The 21,559-nt window shown below is 40.2% G+C and overlaps 1 protein-coding gene across 5 annotated transcripts in view; it reads right to left on the reverse strand.

Annotated features, from left to right (window-relative positions):
- Nucleotides 1-21,559, reverse strand: part of Mllt10 (MLLT10 histone lysine methyltransferase DOT1L cofactor) — a 144,213-nt gene that overhangs the window by 94,275 nt on the left and 28,379 nt on the right. For 4 of the 5 annotated variants that reach the window (XM_028764918.1, XM_028764916.1, XM_028764919.1 and 1 more), the window contains 2 exons: nt 15,821-15,875; nt 8,219-8,328 (listed from right to left, as the gene is read on the reverse strand). In XM_028764918.1, coding sequence (XP_028620751.1) covers nt 8,219-8,328; nt 15,821-15,875 — 165 coding nt within the window. The remainder of the gene's footprint in view (nt 1-8,218; nt 8,329-15,820; nt 15,876-21,559) is intronic. The other variant, XM_028764920.1, reaches the window with a different exon arrangement.

Here is a 21,559-nt window from a genome sequence, read left to right on the forward strand (position 1 = left end):
GGTCCTCCTCGCCCCTACGAATAACTAAAGACCCGCAGGTCGGGTCAGGTGGCGCCCAACGTGGGGCTCGAGGCACGGACCTCTCTGGACGGACACCCCAAGAAGAAGCAGCTGTGACATCATTGAAGAGAGAGGCAGTCGTCGACGCCCTCGACCTGCCGAACTCGGTGAGTTTTATTTTCATTCTGTCCCATAGAAATGGGCCATTCATTGTCAAAGGAGGCGAGTTTCATTAAGGGCCTCAAAGATGCACGCAGAGAAAGAGGAATTAGGGTAAAGAAAAAAGATCTCGTAAAATTTTTTATTTTTGTTGAAAAATGTCCTTGGTTTATGATTGACGGACCGACTATACATCCAAAGAAGTGGCAGAAAGTCGGACGAGAATTAAATGAGAAAATAGGCAAGGATAAAGATGAGGGAATAACAAAGACAATATTTTCTTTTGGGGGTTTAATTAGAGATGTCATTGAGGATGCTCAGGGTGATGAGTGAAAGCGCCAATTGCTTTCGGTGGCTGAATATTGTCTTAGCCAGTCTCGTCCCGGGTCGCGAAATTCTAATCGCGACCAAGATCCACCAGACACCTTGACCAATGACAAAGAAGCTGGCCCCGCCAAGGAGATTGATCCCTCTAGACTGCCCTCCCGGACATCTGACTCCTTTTCCATCTTTGATGTGTCGGTCACTTCACCTAAGTCCTCTCCTGTTCGCCTTTATCCTCCTCTGCCATCGCCCCCCCTCCTCTCTTCCTCTCCTTCGCGTCCGCCTCCATGTTCTACCCTCCGCGCCTCCCTGCCCCCCTCCCAAAGTTTCTTCTCCTCCTTTTATCGCTCCCGTCCTCCCACTGCTCCTGCCTGCTGGATTGATGCCGCTGCATCCCCCCTCTCGCTCTCTTCCCGGCTCCCCCAGCCTAATCCCTTAGATCTTCCTGACGCAGCCACCCTTGAGGAGGAGGCTGCCCGCTATCATAATCCTGATCAGCCTCCTCTGAGAACTTTGACTTTTCCCCTCATATCTAGATCAGACCTGCCAGCTTCTGTCCTCCGTTCGTGCTCACCTTTCTGATCAGCTTCGGGAATTGACTGACATTCTCCGCCTTCAGGATCAGGTCGTGCGCCTTTCAGTTCTTTGGGCACCCCAGCCTTCCTTGCGCTTGGCCTTTCTGGTTACCCGCTCCGGCCACGGGTCCTCAGACCCTACTCCGAACCCCCAGCCCTTTTCCACAACTGACCAGGGGTCCCCGCCCACCAATCCCGCACCCCCTACGGGTGACCCTCCCCAGGGCCCAGTTCATGATTCTTCGGACGAGGGTGCTGCGGACGAGGGAGAAAGTGAAAGTGATGAGGAGACACCCGCTCCCCCGGAGGCTCCCGTTCCTCCTGCACCTGCTCCCCCCGCCACAGTCTTTAAAAAGCTCCGTTTTAAACAACTCAAAGAATTGAACTCGGCGGGTCGTAATTATGGAGCCAACGCCCCCTTTACTCTGTCTCTCCTAGAAAGCCTGGGAGGCGGCGGCTATTTGACTCCTAATGAGTGGTTCTCAGTCGCCCAAGCCGTGCTGACTCGTGGCCAGTTTCTTTCCTGGCAGGCTGACTGGGCTGACCGCTGCCGCCAACAGGCTCGGAGCAATCTCTCCTCAGGCCACCCCCCCCCCCCCGCTTCGAGGTGGACTCTCGATAAACTTTTTGGGAGGGGCAAGTATGCCACAGATCAGAGGCAACAGAAATTCTCTTTGGGTCTCCTGGCCCAAAGTTCTTCGGCCACCATGAGTGCCTGGAGAGCGAAACCTATGAAGGGCTCAGTACTTTCCCCTTTAACGAAAATTACTCAGGGGACTAATGAAGAGTTCTCAGAATTCATTGCTCGCCTCCTAGAGGCAGCAGAGAGAACTTGGGGAGCTGGTCAGGAGAACAATAAACTCCTCTTGCAACTGGCTTATGAGAACGCCAATTCAGCATGCAGGACCACCCTTAGAGGCAAGTATAAGGACAAAGACCTAGATGAAATGATTAAACTCTGCAAAGATGTAGACCCTTTCGCTCAGAAGTTCTCTCAGTCCATAAATCTGGCTGTGGGAGCTGCTACTGGCGCCGCCCAGAATCACACATCCTGCTTTCGGTGCGGCCAAACTGGCCTCTTTGCTCGCCAGTGCCCCTCAGATAGATCCCTCCCCCAAGCAGGAAGAGAGCGCCCTTTGCCTTCTGCCCTCTGCCCTCTGCCCTCGCTGCAGGCTGGGTAGACACTGGGCTAATACCTGCCTGCTTGGGCCCAGGATGCTTCCCCCTAGAGATCTTATTCCTGTTTGCAATCAAACCTTCACTATCAATACAACCTATTTGTATGTGGTTGAGCCTAATAATACCCTCTTCGCTTGCTCTAACGGACTGACCGCTTACGTCTCCACCTCCAGATTTCTTTCCCATGATTATTGTGTTGTTGTCACCGTCCTCCCTCAATTTTTTGTTTATGAGCCCGAGTCCTTCCTACGCTTCTTTGAATCCGGGGTCCCACACAGAGACAAGAGAGAGCCTCTGACTGCGCTCACTTTCTCGGTCATCTTGGGTCTGGGTGCGGTCGGGGCAGGAACGGGTATTGCGTCCCTTGTAAAGAATGACCAAAATTTTGCCCACCTTCAGTCCTTAATCGATCAGGACCTTGGTCACCTGAGAGAGGGCATCCAAGACCTCACTGAGTCAGTGGCCTCCCTTTCCGAGGTGGTCCTCCAAAACCGACGAGGACTTGACCTACTCTTTTTAAAGGAGGAGGGATTGTGTGTGGCCCTTAGAGAAGAGTGTTGCTTTTACTCAGATAAGACAGGTTTGGTAAAAAACAGTTTAGAGAAAGTTAAAAAGAGCCTTGAAGAAAGAGAGCAAGAGAACAACAAGAATCTTGGTACAAAAATTGGTTTTCCACCTCCCCTTGGCTTACTACCCTGCTGCCCACTATATTGGGGCCCCTTGTTGGCATTCTTTTGCTTCTCTCCTTTAGCCCTTGGGCTTTTAATCGTCTCACAAGTTTTGTTAAAAATCAGATAGATTCCACAGTTAAAAGACCAATTGAAATCCACTACCATCAGCTGAAAACAGAGGACGACACTGAGCCTGTTGCCCATGTGGTGGTGACACAGCCTGAAGATGAAGATGTGGGGCCCGTGCGCTCCTCCTTTGGCCGGCCTCTTAACCTTCCGGCCCTACAGGGGAGCTCCCAGTTCTCTTGGCTGACCTTCCTTATCCCTAGATAATTAGAGACAGGCGTCTCTGCCCCCCCCCCTTGTTTAATTGGCTTGCCCCTGTTACTGCTTGAAAGAACCTCCCGATAGCTGCCCCAACAGCTGCGTCCCGGCCTTGGCTTAGCTACATCCCTGCCTTGGCCTAACAGCAAGCCTGACACTAAACAGGTCGCGATCTCATAGCCCCTGCACCCTGAGGACTTGCTTCCATTGCACCAGGAGTGGGTAGGAGGATCGCAAGGGGACCAGCTCTTGCACCTCACCGGCCTTAGCTGCCATTGCACGTGAGAGAGTGGTCTCCCCTTCTCCTTCACGACCACGAACTTGGTCTTGACAGACAGCCAAGACTGTCTACCGACAGTGCCTCTCAATGGCCTTGCTGCCCTTCTGGGACCGTGAGCCGCCTACGGCCGGGATGCCCTCCCAAATTCACCCATCCTTGAGTTTCTTCCTCTAAAAGACGCCCTCTTTAGTTTACAGGGAAGGGGGAGATGCCAGAGACCAGGACCCCTAACAGGGACCCCTGCCGGCCTTCCCCCCTCGCCTGGAAACCAAAGCCTTGTCACCCACCTACATCCTGTTTGGTTGAACATCTTGACTATGCCTCATCCTGCTGAGAGCTGATGCTCGAAGAGACAGCTACTTCTGAGAAAAGCCCCTAACCACAAAATGTTCTAGGGCACAGGCCAAGAAGAAGCTGTACGTTTCCATTACCCCACCTGCCTTCCCCCTCCCCTGACCCCAGCTTACTATAAAAGTATGCCTATTTTCAAACTACACGGCTCTTGACAAGCAACCGTTTGCTTGGGTCCTTCTTTTCTCTTGCCTGTTTCTCTTTCAGGTTGTGGTCCTCCTCGCCCCTACGAATAACTAAAGACCCGCAGGTCGGGTCACACAAGATTACAATTGGTAAAGTCACTGAATTGATGAATTCTCAATATACAACACAGATACGGAACACGTCAGTACATGTATGTGTAGAGAAGTATATTTATCCAAATAGTGCATCAGATTTAAATCACTAGTAATTTTCAACATATACAAATGATATAGATATTAACAGGTCAATTTGCACTGCAATGTTAGTAAGCAGACATCTGTTTTCTAACTACATCAACTGAGAGAACCTGAGACCAATAATGCTGTAAGAACAATAAATACATTGAGTATATACATTGTTCTCTAAATATTGTTGTATAAAAGAAAATATAGCTCCTTGGAGAAAATCATTCTATTGCAGATCACCAATGAGTCACGAATATAGTCAGTGTAAAAAGTAAAAAAAAAAAAAAAAAAGCTTTGAAAACGATAGAAACAGAGACTATAAACGGTCAGATTAATGAGGTACCATCAGCCACACAGCAACATAGTATGAACATTAAAATAAATGAAGATTCTATTAAAATAAAAATAAATGGGACTGTGACTCACAGGCCAGAGTGCTTGCTTTAACATCACAAGAACCGAGTTTGATTCCCCAGAGTCAAAACAAGGCATGGTGGTTGATACTTATAATCCCAACATTCAAGAAAGATGCAGAAGGATCACAAGTCCAAGGTCATGGGCAAAAGAGGTGGTTAATAGTTAAGAATACGTGCTGCTCTTACAAATGACCCAGGCTCAATTCTCAGCACCCACATAAATCAGCTCACAACCACCTGTAACTGCAGTTCCAGAAAATCCAAGACACTGCTCTGGTCTCCATGAGCACAAAACATACATGGTGCACAAACAAGCAGGCATATACACATAAGTTACAGTAAATAAATCAAAATAAGTTTTTCTTTTAATGAAGTGTGGGTTCATCCTTAGTTAACTGGCATACAAAAGTAGCCTGGTATACATGTGACTCTGTTTAATAAAACAAAATAAGATAGCATGACATTAAGTCCACACTATAATTGGGCTTTTTATAATAACAGAATGCAAGCTGAAAAATATAAAAGAAATTTAAAAATGAGCCATGAATCCCAGCAGTAAATTAAAGTTACGGATGCCAAGATGAGGAAAGGGCAGCCCAGAGAACAAAGTGCCCACAGGCAGTGCTGCCCCACAGCAGGTACTGGATCCAAGAGGATACAGCAGCCAACAAGGGGAAGAGAAAACTGACAGATGGCACTTCAACTAACGATGAAAGTAACATTGTAAGGAATCAGAAAAACTGGAATCAGTGTGCCACCTGATAAGATGCAATGAGAGAAACTCAGAATCACTTCTATGACATTCTTTACAAAAATTAAAAAAAAAATAAATCTCATAAATCTCATCCACTAAACTGGAGCAAACATCAAATCCAAATTAGAATGCTATTCTACAAAATAATTAAAGACTACAATACTCTAAGTATCAAACTGGCAAAAGGAAAGGAAAGATTAAGTTAACTATTTGAGATAAATAAATATTTGAGATAAATGAGAAGACATAGAGAGGCTGGCAGACACGTAATAATAACACACCACTGACTTTGATAGTTATTTTACAAATATATGAGCATCTTCGTTTACACTTATTTACTTTATTACATTTATTTAATTTGCTCTGTAGTGCTAGAGGCACTGAACTGAGGACCTGGCATATACCAGGAGACCCTACCCTACCAGAACTACTTATTGTAGGCCAAAACCTGCCCTTCTGATAGAGAGGTAGAGTTTGGCTTAAAAAAGAAAAACTCTGTACTTCTCTCTGAGCCTGTAAATAAACTTGATGTTATTTCAGAATTTACATAGAAAACTCATTTTAAAATGAATTTTAAAGGTACTACAAAATAAAGATTTAAGATTGCTTGCTGTGCAACTATAAGGACCCAAGTTTGGATCCTAGCACCCACATGACAAGTCTGGCGTGGTCCTGTGCAGACCTTTAACCCAGCACTGCTGAGAGTGGACAGGAGGATTGCTAGGGCTTGCTACACACCAACCTAGCCAAAAAAGAAAAACAAACAAACAAACAAACAAAGTTTGTTTCCCCATAAGTTTCCCTCAGTGAGAGACCCTGTCTCAAAGAACAATGTGGAAACCAATGAGGACAGCCAATGATGCCTTCTTCTGGCTTCCTTGACACGCATCTGCACATACATGTACATAAATACCCGAACACAAAAATTAAAAATTTTTAAATTTAAAATTACTAAAAAATATATGCACTTCCAGAAAGAAAGCTATTCTGTGAATAACATCTGGCAAACACCTGTAATCCCAACCCTCTGGAGGTTGAAGCAGGAAGATCAAAAACTCAAGGTCACCCCCTGCTGCTTGGCAAGACTGAAGCCTGCTGGGATATAAGAGAGCCTGTCTCCACAAAATAAAAAAAACCCAAAACATAACCCTCAGAAGCAAACACACACACACAAAAAAGGACAACAACAACAACAACAACAAAAAAAAACCCAAAAACAAAACACAAAACACTTTGAAGAAATAATGTTATAATAAAAACAAGGTCAATTAATCAACCTGGAAAAAAAAAAAAGAAAACTGAGAAAAGAACTTACAAACAACAGCTCTGGGACTGGAGAGAGAGTCCAGTGGTTAAGATGACCCAGGTTCAATTCCCAACACCATATGACAGCTCACAATTGTTTGTAACTCCAAGATCTGACACCCTCACCCAGACATACATTCAGGCCAAACATGAGTGCACTTAAAAAAAAAAAAAACAACTAAACAAAACCAGTAATCTTAATGCTAATTAAATCATGCTTAACATGATAATCACTTAAGAACTGCTCACATTCGCCTAGCAGTGGTGGCCTTTAGCCCCAGCACTTGGGAGGCAGAAGCAAGCGGATTTCTGAGTTCCAGGCCAGCCTGGTCTACAGAGTGAGTTCCAGGTCAGCCAGGGCTACACAGAGAAACCATGTCTCAGAAAAAGAAAAAGAGGGGGGGAAAAAAAAAAAAAGAACTACTCACATTCTAAAGAAAAACTTCACACAATAATCAAACTTCCAAAATATGTATACCCTTTTTACATGGATCCTAACAGTATGAAAACTAGGTAACACATGAGCACCATCCACAAGAGGCTGCTCCACCGGTAACTGAATCTAACAATACTCTATGATACACTAAGAATCCACGAAAGTCATGGTAGAAATATCATTTATTGACACAAAAATATACTCAGCATTATTCAGTTTCAAAAGCAGAGAAAACAATAAGTAATATGATCTAAATGTTTAATAAGCATGTATATGAGATAAAAAATACACAAAAGTCAAAAGATTTAAATAGGAAGACTTATTTCTCCACATTATCAATGTTTTAAATAATTACTTAATCAAAAAGATTATTGTTAACATATCTGAAATCTGAAAACTAACTATAATGACATTCTTCCACAGAAGTGACATGTATTTCCTTTCACACAGTAAGAGTGTCTGAAAACACTGGATAACAGGAAAGCCTTGACAACTCAGTAGCAGCAACAAACAACAATGTGATCAAACAAATGGTTAAGTGTTTCTATTTTAAAACACAGGGTAAAGAAAGGATGGGTGGATGGATGGAGATGGATGGATAGATAGATAGATAGATAGATAGATGATAGAAAAGATATAAAGTGAGCATAGGGTCTTGGTATATTATCTAGGTAGGCCCTAAACTCCCAAATTCAACTCATCCTCCTGCCTTGAGATTACTGACAAGAAATAATGACTAATTCAAATCTAATAAGATCTTGGCACTTTTTTAGGCAAGAGGTCAGTAAATCTTCAAAGACAAATGTATACTGAGTAATTAAAATGTTCTGAAAACATTAATATAACACCTAAATTCAAATAAAAGAGACAAGTTTGTTGACGGTGTTTTACACTCTTGTGTAATTATTTTAATACTATAGCTCAAGGTGGCAACTATTTTTCTCAAAATGTCTATGAAATAGGAGAAAGGTCTTTTAAGAAATAAAACAAAACAAAAACAAAAGACCCCACCTCTTTTCTATCTCCTAGTTTCAGAACCAAAAATGCAAACATTAAGAGGACATCCACTGTACCTTATTATAACGATCATGTGGGACAGACTGTAAAACGATTGGCTCCATTGTAGAAACATTGGCAAATTGTACCTCTGGAATATAGAGGGCACAAACCACATGAGCCCAACCTAAAAATAAATAAATACACAATGTCATTCTTCAAGTTTTATCAAAAATAAAATTACTACCTATCTTAAGATCACTTAAAATGACTATTTAAGCAAAACCGTAATAAAAACCTGGCTACTGCATTATTTATGTAATAATTGCATCCACTCACTACTGGTACAAAGGGTTCCTAATCATGGCTGCATCTATTATGCACTCAAGATAAACAAACAGAGCACTTAGGAATTCAGGTGCTGACATTGATACTTAAGGACAGACTAAATTCATACTAACACTACTTCTGAAACCTACTTTAATTTGAAGAAAGCAGGATGATAGTTCCCAGCACTCTAGATACTCTGAGACTAAACCAAAAGGAGGTTCTCCATTTCCAGGTCAGCCAACAATACATAATGAAGATCAGACTACACTATGGAGCCAGAACTAAATAAATATATAAATAGTGTGAAGGAGATATATATATAATTCAGTAGGTAGTAGTGTCCCTGAATACTGTGTGAAGCTCTAGGTTCCATTCTCAGTTCTGCAATCATTTATACTTAAAACTTCAGGTCTCAAAGGCTGGAGAAGCAGTGCAACTCCAGAGCACTCACCTAGGAGCCACAAAAGGAGACACAAGGAAGGAAAGGGCTGGATCTAGTCTCACCATCAAGAACAAAAAGGAGGAAAAGAGATTTTAATATGCTTAATCTTACTAATCTTAAATGTGACGGTATTAGTTTTTATATTGTCAATATTTTGAATGTTCATATAATTAATGGCTGCCATATTTCTATTTTAAACCTTCATCTGAACTATTACCAGTTGATGTTAAAGTTTCTTTTGATTATAAAAGATGTGACTGAGGGCTGGAGAGATGGCTCAGAAGTTAAGAGCACTGACTGCTCTTCCAGAGGTCCTGAGTTCAAGTCCCAGCAACCACAAGGTGGCTCACAACCATCTATAATGAGATCCAATGCCCTCTTCTGATGTGTCTGAGGACAGCAAGACATTGTACTCACAATAAATAAATAAATAAATAAATAAATAAATAAATAAATCTTTAAAGAGAGTGTGACTGAGGCAGCTAAAAAGCGCATGCAGCACTAAAAAGTTGCTGGTAAACTGGAAAAAGTTGAAATCCCAGGAAGGTGAGGGACAGCATGGAGAAAGACAAGTAGAATCACTGACAGTCTCGAAGTTAGGACTAAAAACTAATATACCATGGATCTCAGAAAGATCACACCTAGGCTTTAATCATCTTAAACTCAATGAACAAAGCAAGCCTAAAAAGGAAGCACCTCTGCATTAAAATATATCCTGTACGTCATCTCTCACAACTCAAGTCACAGATAATCTCCGTAAGTCATTAATTAGAAATTTCCAGAATAAAAAGTACTAAATACATCATGACACAAATGAAATCCCACAAATTAAGAAAATCAGAACAAACCTATAATTGAGGTATCACAAAGTAAGTATGTTTATTATAATCAAATATATGTAAATAAAGAAAGATGGCTCAAGTGTAAAAGGTGTTGCAAATCACCACAAGCAAACAAACAAAAGGTACTTTCAAACACCAAAGAAAGCATCATGTCCCTCAAAAATGAAAAATTATTACAAAATGAAGCTTGAATTGGGGACAGAGGAGGGAGACGTGTGTGTATATATAGTTACTTACAATGGATACTGGCCATAAATATTAAGTACTTATACACAGGCTGGATGTGCTGCTGGTGCACGCCTTTAATCCCAACACATGGGAGACAGAGGCAGGCAGATCTCTGTGATCTTTATTCTAGTCTACAAACTGAGTTCCAGGCCAGCCAGCCTAGAACTACGAGACAGGTCAAAACAAACAAACAAACAAACAAACAAACAAACAAAACAAAAACAAATCCACAAAGCCAGCCAAGCAGCTTGGGAGGCAGAGGCAAGAGGATCTCTAAGTTTGAAGCTAGCCTGGTCTACAGAATGAGTTCCGGGACAGCCAGGGCTATACAGAGAAACCCTGTCTCAAAAAACAAAAACAAAACAAAACAACAACAACAAAAAAGCACAAAGACTGGATGGAACAGCAGTTCAGTGGTTAAGAGCACTTCCTGCTCTGGCAGACAACCCTAGTTTAGTGCCTAGAACCCACATGACAGCTCACAACTGTTCTTACCTCCAGGAATTGAACACCTTCCTCTGATCTCTGCAGGTACCAAGTATGTATATGGTTATGTGTATGTACACACTTGCAGGCAAAACATACACATAAAGTACAATACACATAAAATAAAAAGAAAAAAACCTTTCAAATAAGAAAAATTATAAAACACTGCCAGGTGAACTGGCCTTGAATTGAGAGATGAAGGTGAGAGCAAGTCTACAGGAAGCAAGGAAGGGAGGGAGAAAGAAGGAGGAAGAAAGGAAAACTGAGAATTATTGCCACAAAAGTAAGGATTAAATACACTGATCCAAATTAACCTAACAAATATAAGATGTTTCTAAAAACCTTAACCGTATCTCAGACAAAGCTTAGAAATATTTAAAAGGGTCATGGTGAGGCATCACAGTGATGATCCATCACTAAAGAGGCTAAGGTAGAAAGCACAGGAGCCTAGGCCATGAGACTACATATAAAAATATAAGCATATGTACACATACACATAAGATGTAAAATATCCATATTTATACCAACAAAAAATGGTAAAGGAAGCAGGTGTAAGGGTAGGTACCACACCAGAAACAACAAAAAGTACATAGAAATTGTTAAATTCTCTTATTAAACTCTGGAAAACAGTGAAAGGTTTGCCACAACCAAGGACCTATTAAACTAAGGGGGAAAAAAAAAGATGGAACTCTTTGGAATCTTTCTTTTCCTTAATATATGAATGCTTTAAGTCAGAAGGTCTTAAATACAACTGAGTTTACAGTGTAGAAAGACTCTAGTCTCTGCTGGCCGAAGAACCAGAACCAAGTTTTAAGAACAAAAAATTATGTCTGTCAATTCTTCAAAGGGTCTGAAAACTAACCAAGGACTGCGATGTGCCTGTCTGAGTTCATCCAAGAGAGAAAGCAGCCCTTAAATTCAACCCACAGATGCCTGGAGAAAAAGAATATAGGTGACACATATGACAGCACCAAAAGACTAGGAAGGAAAACTAAAGAGTCTCTGGCAACCTGGTGCATTTGAAAACATCTGGATGTGCTAGAGGACGTGGAGAGTCACAGACCTGCCTTAAGGCAGAACTCATCTTCTAAATTTAAGACCTAAGAAGACCCTCAATTGAACTCTGGCTAGAATCTAGGTATGGTACAAATAAGAAGAGAGAGGAAAGGAAGAGCAGAAGATAAACTGGATAAAACATAGAAAATACAAACACAAATACATGATGTTTCTTCTGTAATTGCCCTCCCCCCTCACTATTTTACACTACATGCTCAAGGAAATAAATCATCAAAACACTCATTGAAGACTCATTCATCAAGTATAACAAAAATATACAAGTCAATAAAAACAAAAACACAGCAAGCAGCAAAACCTAAACCTTAAAAGGCAGAACTTTACTCCAGAATTAACCCATTATAACATTTAATTATATACGGTTTTTGGTTTTTACCGTGCCTAGGATAGATCTCAAAGCATAGCACCCTACAACTCAACTACAGCCCCAATACATTCATTCTAAAATAAGTTTAAAGGTTATAAGGACAACATGCAGCCCCAGGAAAGATAGTTCAGTAGGTAAAGTGCTTGCAATGTAAACAGAAAGACTTGAATTGAGATCCCCAGTGCCCACATAAATCACAAGGTGTGGCAACACAAGGGTGTATTGTGCTGAAAAACCGAAAGGACAGAGTTGCTATTAACAGTCAGTCTAGCAAATCAATGAATCCCAGGTCCATGAGATACCCTGTAGTAAAAAATAAGGTAGATAGAGGAAGACGAGTATTTAACATCAACCTCTAGGCTTCACATGCGTACATACACAAGCACACACATACACACATACACTCACACACACAAACATTGTTTAAGTATGGCTCATTCACAGGAAATATTAATAGAAACTCTTCATACAGAAGTATAACTGGATTTTTAAGTAAAGACCTCAAGTGAACTATCTTACATGTGCACAAAGAATTACATATTGATGAAGAAATAGAAATTATTAAAAAGAATCAAACAAAATCTTGCCTGGCAGTAGTGGTGCATCCCTTTAATCCCAGTAGTTGAGAGGCAGAAGCAGGAAAATCTGAGTTCCAGGCCAGCCTAGTCTTACAGAGAGAGTTATAGAACAGCCAAGGCATCACAAAGAATCTTGAAAAAAAAAAATTTAAGAGAAGAGAAAGAAGAGGAGGAAGAAGAAGAGGAAGAGAGACTACTAACTGTATTTTCAGCTGACAGTACAGTTAGACATAACATTTTGGTAAATGACAGACACTCCATAGATACAACCATGTTCCCATAAGATTAGAAAGGCAAAATTTTCCAGCCATTACAAATCCCTGCATACTACATTATTAACATGTTTACAGTAATGCTGGTCTGAACAAACTTACTATGCTAGCATTCAATATGCTATCCACATGCAGCTGTATATGTACATAACAATATTTAGTAGTAATAACAGAAAATTATGCTACTGGCTAATATATGTACTGTTTTTAGCTATTTTAATTTTTATGCCTTCTATTTGCTTTTAAAAGCAAAATATGTTAACTATCCATTCAACCAGGTCGTTAAAAAGGTATCTAAAAGGCACTGTTACTACAAGTCCTAATAGCTCCATGTTTCTTTTGTAGTAGTGATTTCTTGTGCTTTGGGGTTTGATTTGCTTTGGTTTGGTTTTTTGCAGTACTAAAGACTGAATTCACCTTCTCACTCATGCTAGGTAAGTGCTCATCAACAAGCTACATTCTCAGTCCATGCATATGTCTGCCCTGAAGACATTTCAAGGAGATGGTACGTGAAGGTAAGATATTCTGATATCCATGACTTAAACGAATAAGGCTAATGTGTGTTGTTTCTAAGTGTCTAACAAAAAAAACTTAAAAGGTTTAAGAAAAAGAGAGAAGATATAAGATAGGTGAGGTAGCACACAACTTCAATGCCAGCACTTAAAAAGAAAGAGGCAGGAGTATCTCTCAGTTTGAGGCAAGCCTGGTCTGTACAGAATTCCAGGTCAACGAGGGCAAGACCCAGTCTCTCTCTCTTTTTTGTTTTTTTTGTTTTTTTTTTTTTAAAAAAAAAAAGACCTTTTACTCTGGTGGTGATGGCAAGTGCTTTTAATCCATCAGATTCCTTGAAGAAGCAGGCCTGAACTCAGGGCCAGCTGGTCTACAGAATGAGTTTTAGGACAGCCAGGGTTACACAGAGAAATCCTGTCTTAAAAAACGAAACCCAGAATATCTTCCTGTCTTAGATCTTCACATTCCCTTACCACTGACTTCAGTTACTCACCAAAGACAACTTCAAGTCTCACAAACTTCACTAAGCACCTTGTTCAGCTATTTATTATACATTTTCTTTCTTTAGATTTTTAACAATTTACCACTGTGTTGTATTTACATTTTATTCAGTAATATAGCAATATGACGTGTGTTTATAACCTAGAGGGAATAAGCTATATTCATATAATTTATGTATGTAGTAGACTATACGTCTAGGTTTCTATAAATACACTCGCTCTATGATGTTTACTCAGTAAGAAAAGCACCTATGACACATTTCTGAGAATTTAACCAGTTTATGACCACATGTAAACAGTTAAATAATCAACTTTTACCAATAGTTTTAAAACTAGAGAAAGCAATAAAGTGCCAAAGTTTACAAGTGAAACAAACCAACAAAATAGAAAATTTTAAATTATTTAATCACTAAATTATTCAAATTGATAATCTTAAAACTCAGGATGTATTTCTCAGTTATTCCTACCAAATATTTAAAGATTATAAAATTCCAGCTTTACAGAAATATCTTCAGAAAAAGAGTATTTCCAAATTTGTTATAATGCCACCATAACACTAATACCAAAAGCTAAAAAGAATATAAAAAAGGAAGTCACTGTTTTAATCCCTTATAAACAGGTACCAACTTCTTTATTCATTTACCCTCCAGAAATCAGTCTCTTCAAAAAAATGTTAACTAAATGAATCTCATTATTTTAGGAAAATAGGCTGATTTTACTTCCAAAACTAAGCCAGTGAAATTCCTAACAAAATAAGGGAGAAATACTTTATGACCATCTTAACAGGAAAGAGAGAGGGAGAGGGAGATGGAGAGGGGAAGGGGGAGGGGGAGGGGAGGGGGGGGGGGGGGGGGGGGGGGGAGGGAGAGGGAGGGAGGGAGAGAGAGAGAAAACACCTATCATCTTTCTTGATACTTTATCAGTCAGTTAATTTTTATAGTTTAACAAGCTCATGTCTATATGGTAAGAATGATATTGATATACAAAGGATAAGTATCCTTTAACCCAGCCAATTATTGATAGTCCTGTAATCCTAGAACTCATGAAGCAGAGGTAGAAAACTCCCACACATTTAGGCCAGGCTGGGATACGCAGAAAATGCTACGCCCCGAGTTATACACATGGAAAAAAAGGACTAGAGAGGAAAGGACCAAAACAAAAACAGATAGAAGAAAGGCAGGGGGAGAGAAGCAGACACATTTCTCAAGGAAAGGCAACTCAAAGTGAAGATGAAAACTAAAAATGGGGCAATCCTCATAATTGGAACCATAAGATATTTTTCTCAACATTTACAGTGATTTTATCATCTAAGCATCTCTAATCCAAAAACTCAAAATTTGAAACTAGTGTTCAAAAGGTGTTAGGTTTTCGTATTTCAGATTCAGAATTTTCAGAAGAGGAAATGCTCAGAATCCTCAGGAAAGAACACATCCTGCCAAGTATAGTTGGTACTGTAAGCTAGCACTTAGGAGGGACATAGTAGTAAGGATACTCTGCCAGGTAAGGTTGGTTCTATAACCCTAGCACCTAGGACACAGTAATAAGGCCCTGTCTCCAAAAAGCAACAACAAAAACAAAGGAGGTGTGGTGGCATACACCTTAATCCCAGCACTCAGGAGATAGAGACAGATTTCTGTGAGTCTGGAGGCCAGCCTGATCTATATAATGAGTTCCAGGATAGCCAGGAATACATAGTGAGAACCTGTCTCAAAACATAAATCAAGGTTGAGTAGAAGAATGTGGATCATTCTACATAAAACAGCCAATACTTAAGTTTGTCCACAATGAAGAGAAACTGTGAATTCTTAAAATTATTTAAACTACACATAAATGTGTCCACCTACAATCCTAGACCATGAAACAATGAAGCAAGAAGATGGTGAATTCAGGTTAGCCTGGACCACATAGTGAGACCTCATCTCCAATTAATTAACTATATCACTATTAACATTTTAGCAAACAATACTTAATAAAATAATATGAACTACCAAATAGTTTGAAATGCTATACCATTCCAGTTTTCAGCATTTTTTTCAAAAACTGTACTTACCCCCATTATCTGTTCTTTTTAAAGCTCCATCTTTATGGGGACACAGCTCACATCTCTATTTAAAGAAAATTAAAAGTAAAAAAAAAAAAAAGGAAAAGGCAATGAAGTTTTTTTTCAGATCACCAAAACCACATCTTCCCTATAACTTCAAAACTAACAAAAATAAAATACCATTTCTATTCATTGCCACCAAGAGAATTCCAGAACACTTTTCACAAAATAACTGTTAACTGCAAATTACTTGCTTTTAAAAGATTCATTTTTATTTTGTTTGAATGTTTTACATGTATGTATAGGTATGCATGCATGCATACCACATGTTTGTGGTTATCTGTGGAAGCCAGAAGAGGGCGGCAGATCCCCCCCCTCCCCCGTTACTGGAACTATGGATGGCTGTGATCTATCATGTGATTGCTGAAAACCTAACCTAGGTCCTCTGCAAAAACAGCAAGTGCTTTTAAGAACTACTAAGCCATCTTTCTGTCCTTTAAAATAACTTAATGATTTTTCTTTTAATATTAGATAACAATTTACACACATATTAAAAATCCTGCAGCCCCCTCCCCTTTTTAAGTTTACATTAAAATCAGGCACAGTGGCCCTTGCCTGTCATCCCAATACTTGGGAAATTCAGCTAGTAGTACTTTTCCATGAACTGAAGCCATTTGGGCTACACAAACAAGCAAAGCCCTAAATTTCCTATTAATAAAACCAAAGTCAAATGTGGTAGCAGATATTTAGAGTAAAAGAATTCTTGGGATGTTGAAGCACAAATATCAATAGTCTAAGAGTTTGAAACCATCCCAGAAAAAAATGCAAGACCTTACTCGGAGAGGGGCAAAATATGGGTATGGTAGCAAGTACCAATATCTCATCACTCAGGAGGCTGAAAGGATTATCATGCTCAAGGCTAACATGAAGTACTACTATGAGAGACCACCTAAAAGCCTTTTCAACACAGGCCAGATACAAGGTTTTGACATTTATGAAGATCTCTGTGATCTCTAATACAGGACTGAATTACTGTAGTCAAGTAGGTCTGGTTTCTACTACCATCAAGAACCAGCTTGACAGGTGGGAGAGGGCTCAGCAATACAGATCACTGCTCTTCCAAAGAATCCAAGTTAGGTTCCAAGCACCCACATCAGGTGACTCAAGAATGTCTCTTAACTCCTGGCTCTAGGGGATGGGATGTAACATTTTCTTCTGGTCTCTCCAGGCACATGTGTGCACGGACTCACACATATACATGCACACTCATATACACACAAAAATGGCATACACACGGCTATACATAAATAAAAATAAATCTTAAAATACATTTTTTTCTTTTAAAATCAGCTTGCTGAGCATGGTGATACATATTTGGGAGGCAGAAATGAATAGCTTGAGTTCAACCCCAGCTTGGTCAATATAGCAAGTTCCAAGCCATCCAGTACTACATAGTAAGACCCAGTCTAGACATAAGGGGAAAGTAAGGTACAGGGCCAGTTTTACTGGACCTCAACTATAATACCAACACTTAAAAGGTAGAGGCAAGAGGAATTCAAAATTATCCTCAGCTACATAGTAAATCTGAGGCCAGCCTGGGCTACGTTACATAAAGGCCTACCTCAAAATTTAAGAAATGAATTACTATCAGCTGAACTATATCATACTTTTTTTTAAATTAATAACAGTAGAACACACATAACTGCTAACTAAATGAGATGCATGGTGGATAAAAATAAAAAACATCTAGAATCTATACTAGTGAAGACTTAGTATAGAGAAGAACTAGCATGAAAGTTTAGAATTTCTTTTTACTATGTTACCCTGAAAATAAGACAAAGCCAACTCTTAGAGGCTCCTAATACCTAAGAACCACAACAGAGCATTCAGAAGAACTTTGGTGTCTGTAATGTAAGATCTGAATCCCAAACGGGGCAAACTGAGGAGAGAGAACCCTACTTTTAAATACATCATCAACCCAAATCTTTTGTTGACCTTACATCACATATATACAGGGCAATCCACCAGGCCAGCTTAAGGAGCTGGGACATTTAAAACAGGTATTCAAAATAATACAAGATGGTTTGAATCCAAAAAATCAACCAACTCTGATTTATAAAAATGTCAATTTCAGGGCTAGGAGACATCTATCTCAGTGGGTAAAGAGCATGTAAGCTGAATACTGAGGACCCACAGAACAGTCAAGGTTCTCCTCTCTACCTCCACATGTGCATCCTGGCATGCATATGCCTGAGCTTCTACACACACAGATACATACAAATAAAAACAATTTCATGTTTTTGATTTTTTTAAACAGGGTCTTGTGCAAATGCCTGTCATATCTTGAAAGTCTGGTCTTCCTGTCTCTACTTTCTAGTGCTAGCATGACAGGCAGGCTCCTGTTCCATTGTGCTTGTTCTCTGAAGTGCTAGGGGAATGACTAGATAATGACCACTAAACTACATTCCTACTCCACCCCAAAAAACCCGCTCCTTCAAAGAAATACAATAGAACATGGCCTTTTCAACAAATAAGATAATGTTTGTGAGATGATCTACATTACTTGACCTGTAAAGAAGTAGGAAAAAAAGGCTAAAAAACGCTAAGCATTATCAAAACAAAAGGATATTGATGTCAATTCCGAGATTACCCAGACTTTGGATTTGGAGGTAGCAGATTTGCTGCCAACCTGGTCTACATGTTGAGCTCCAGCATAGCCAGGGATATACAGTGAAACTATCTAAACAAATTAAATAAATAAAATACACATGAAATAGAATGAAAATGTACCTGTAATAAATAAGATGGGAAATACCAACAAAGGAAAAGTTACTAACTGAATGGAGTTAAAGATATAGAAATGTAGCTTAGTGCCTTTACAAGGTTCTGAGAAATAAAAAACAAAAACAATTTGTAAATCAAGCCTGGCCCTGTACCACAGAGGATACAAAATCAGGATTGTGCCAAGTTCAGGCCAGCCAATACTATATGGAGATCCTGTCTCAAAACAAAGCTAGACGTGCTGTAACTGGACTGTGAAGAGCTGCCTAACATGTCAGGTTCTGGGTTTAGCTGTTCAGCATTGTAAAAACTAGCAAGCACTGCTGACTAACGAGGGGAGATGGAAGAAGGGAGAGAGAACTACAATATGCAGAAAAAAGAAATGTTCAGAGACTCAAAACCAAACAGAAAGGAGGCTCAATGACACACAGTAGTGCATACGTGTGCTCTCCACACAGAAAGACAGACAAGAGGACTACAGAGAGCTCAAGTCCAGTTGACTCTACAAAGAGAACATTCCAAGGGAGCAAGGGCTACACAGGAAAACCTGTCTCAAAACAGTAAACCAGAAGGGGGTTGCGGGGGGTTGGGGGGAGACCCCAACAATAAATGTGACAAAGTATTGAAAGAAAAAGCATGGCCTGGCGGTGGTGACGCACACCTTTAATCCCAGCACTTGGGAGGCAGAGGCAGGTGGATTTCTGAGTTCGAGGCCAGCCTGGTCTGCAGAGTGAGTTCCAGGTCAGCCAGGGCTGCACAGAGAAACCCTGTCTCGAAAAACCAAAAAAAAAAAAAAAAGAAAAGAAAAAGCACTCACTGTCAACACAAAATTATATATTCATATATGCAATCTATATCTGCAAATAACCAACTGTAATGGCCAATCACCCAGAAGGCTCTAGCACAGCTATGGTAGTATCTGTGAGGTAAGAATTCTCAAACAGGTGAGCCACCCTACACTAGGTAATTGCAGGCCTGAGTTATATATGTGAAGAAAAAAAATATCCAACATTCCTGGTTCTTCTTTCTGTTCAACACTTATCTCACAAACACATAGTTAACATTAAATTAGTAAGGAGAATTCGTCAGCAGCAAACATACTTTGTGAAAATAGGGAAAGACTGGCAAGACAGTTTGGCAAGCCTGGTCAGCTGAGGTCTTATTTCTGGAAACCATGTAAATATGAAAAGATAGAACTCCATAAAAATGTCCTCTGACTTCCAGATACTGTCGCATCACCACCATATGTGTCCAACACACAAATAGTAAGTAATAATAACAATGATGACAATAATAAATTGAGCCACACAAGATAGCTCAGGAGTAAAGGTGCCTGTTAACAAACCTCACAACCTGAAAAATCAAGCAAACCATGGGACCCACATTGCTAAGAGAACTGACACCCACAACAGCTGTCCTCTGACCTCCACAAGCACACTGTGGTATGTGTGTACCCACACAACACATGTTCAATGGATGGATGGATGGATGGATGGATGGACAGATAAGTAAATAAATGTGATTAAAATAAAATTTAAAAAATGGGTCTGGAAGATGTGTCAGTAAAATGGCTGCATTGCATGTAGAAGGATCTGAGTTCAGATCCCCAGTATCCCTGTGAAACAAGTTGGATGTGGCAGCACAAGTCTAGATCACAAAACTGGGGAAAGGGATCCTAGGAGCTCACTAGCAGCCAGTCTAGTGGGCTGTCCATCTTGAGGTTCAGAGAGAGACCCCCATCTCAAAAAAAATGGGTCATGCATGGTGGTGCACACCTTTAGTCCCAGCACTCAGGAGGCAGAGACAGGCAGATCTCTTAATTCAAAGCCAGCCTGGTCTACATAATGAGTTCTAGGATAGACAGAACTACATAGTGAAACCTTCTCAGAGATGGGGGGGGGGGGGGGGGAAGGAGAGAGAGAGAGACAGAGACAGAGAGAGAGAGAGAGAGTTAGTTCAATATGCCAGACATTAAGTCTTACCAGTTCATGTATACACGCAATACAAAAAAATTTTTGAAAAATTCAGAAATTGCACACTTCAAATGTTTGAACTGTATAGTTACATTAATTGTATATTATTAAAGTAATTCTAAAAAGAAAAGTAATTCTAAAATACAAATTACTTATAAGTAAGTCAAAACTACATTAAAATAATGGCTCACATCTGTAATTCCCAGCACTGAAAAAGTTGAGACAAAGGATCCCTGGAGATGTACTAGCCAACCAAGTTGACTGGCAAAAAAAGTTTAGTGAGAGATTCTGTCTCAGAAAGCAAGGTGGAAAGCTACTGAGGAAGACACACAGAATGTAGATCTCTGGTTTCCATATGTACATGAACACACATGCAACAAAGAGACAGATAATTCGAGCCATTGTATAATACAAGCACTTTTTGAGTAAACATGATACATTCAAAGACCTTAAACAAGTCCATATAAGACATAACTTTAAAACAAAATTGATTTGAGGTAAGGTCTAATTATGTGGCTCTGGTTAGCCTAGAACTGGCTATCTGGCCTAGAACTTAAGAGTAATTTTCTGCCAGGCAGTGGTGGCGCACGCCTTTAATCCAAGCACTTGGGAGGCAGAGGCAGGCGGATTTCTGAGTTCGAGGCCAGCCTGGTCTACAGAGTGAGTTCCAGGACAGCCAGGGCTACACAGAGAAATCCTATCTCAAAAAACCAAAAAAAAACAAAAAACAAAAAAAAACAAACCCAAAGAAAAGAGAGAAAGAGAGAGAGAGAGAGAGAGAGAGAGAGAGAGAGAGAGAGAGAGAGAGAGAGAGAAAGGGAAACTTTCTGGGCTGGTTCAGTGGTTAAGAGCACTCACTGCTCTTCCAGAGGTCCTGAGTTCCATTCTCAGCAACTACACGCTTGGCTCACAACCATCTGATGACCTCTTCTGGTGTATAAAAAGACAGCTACCGTGTACTCATATAAATAAATAAATCTTTAAAAAAAAATAG

Source organism: Grammomys surdaster, unplaced genomic scaffold (assembly GCF_004785775.1).
Source record: "Grammomys surdaster isolate TR1022 unplaced genomic scaffold, NIH_TR_1.0 146, whole genome shotgun sequence".
NCBI lineage: Eukaryota > Metazoa > Chordata > Mammalia > Rodentia > Muridae > Grammomys > Grammomys surdaster.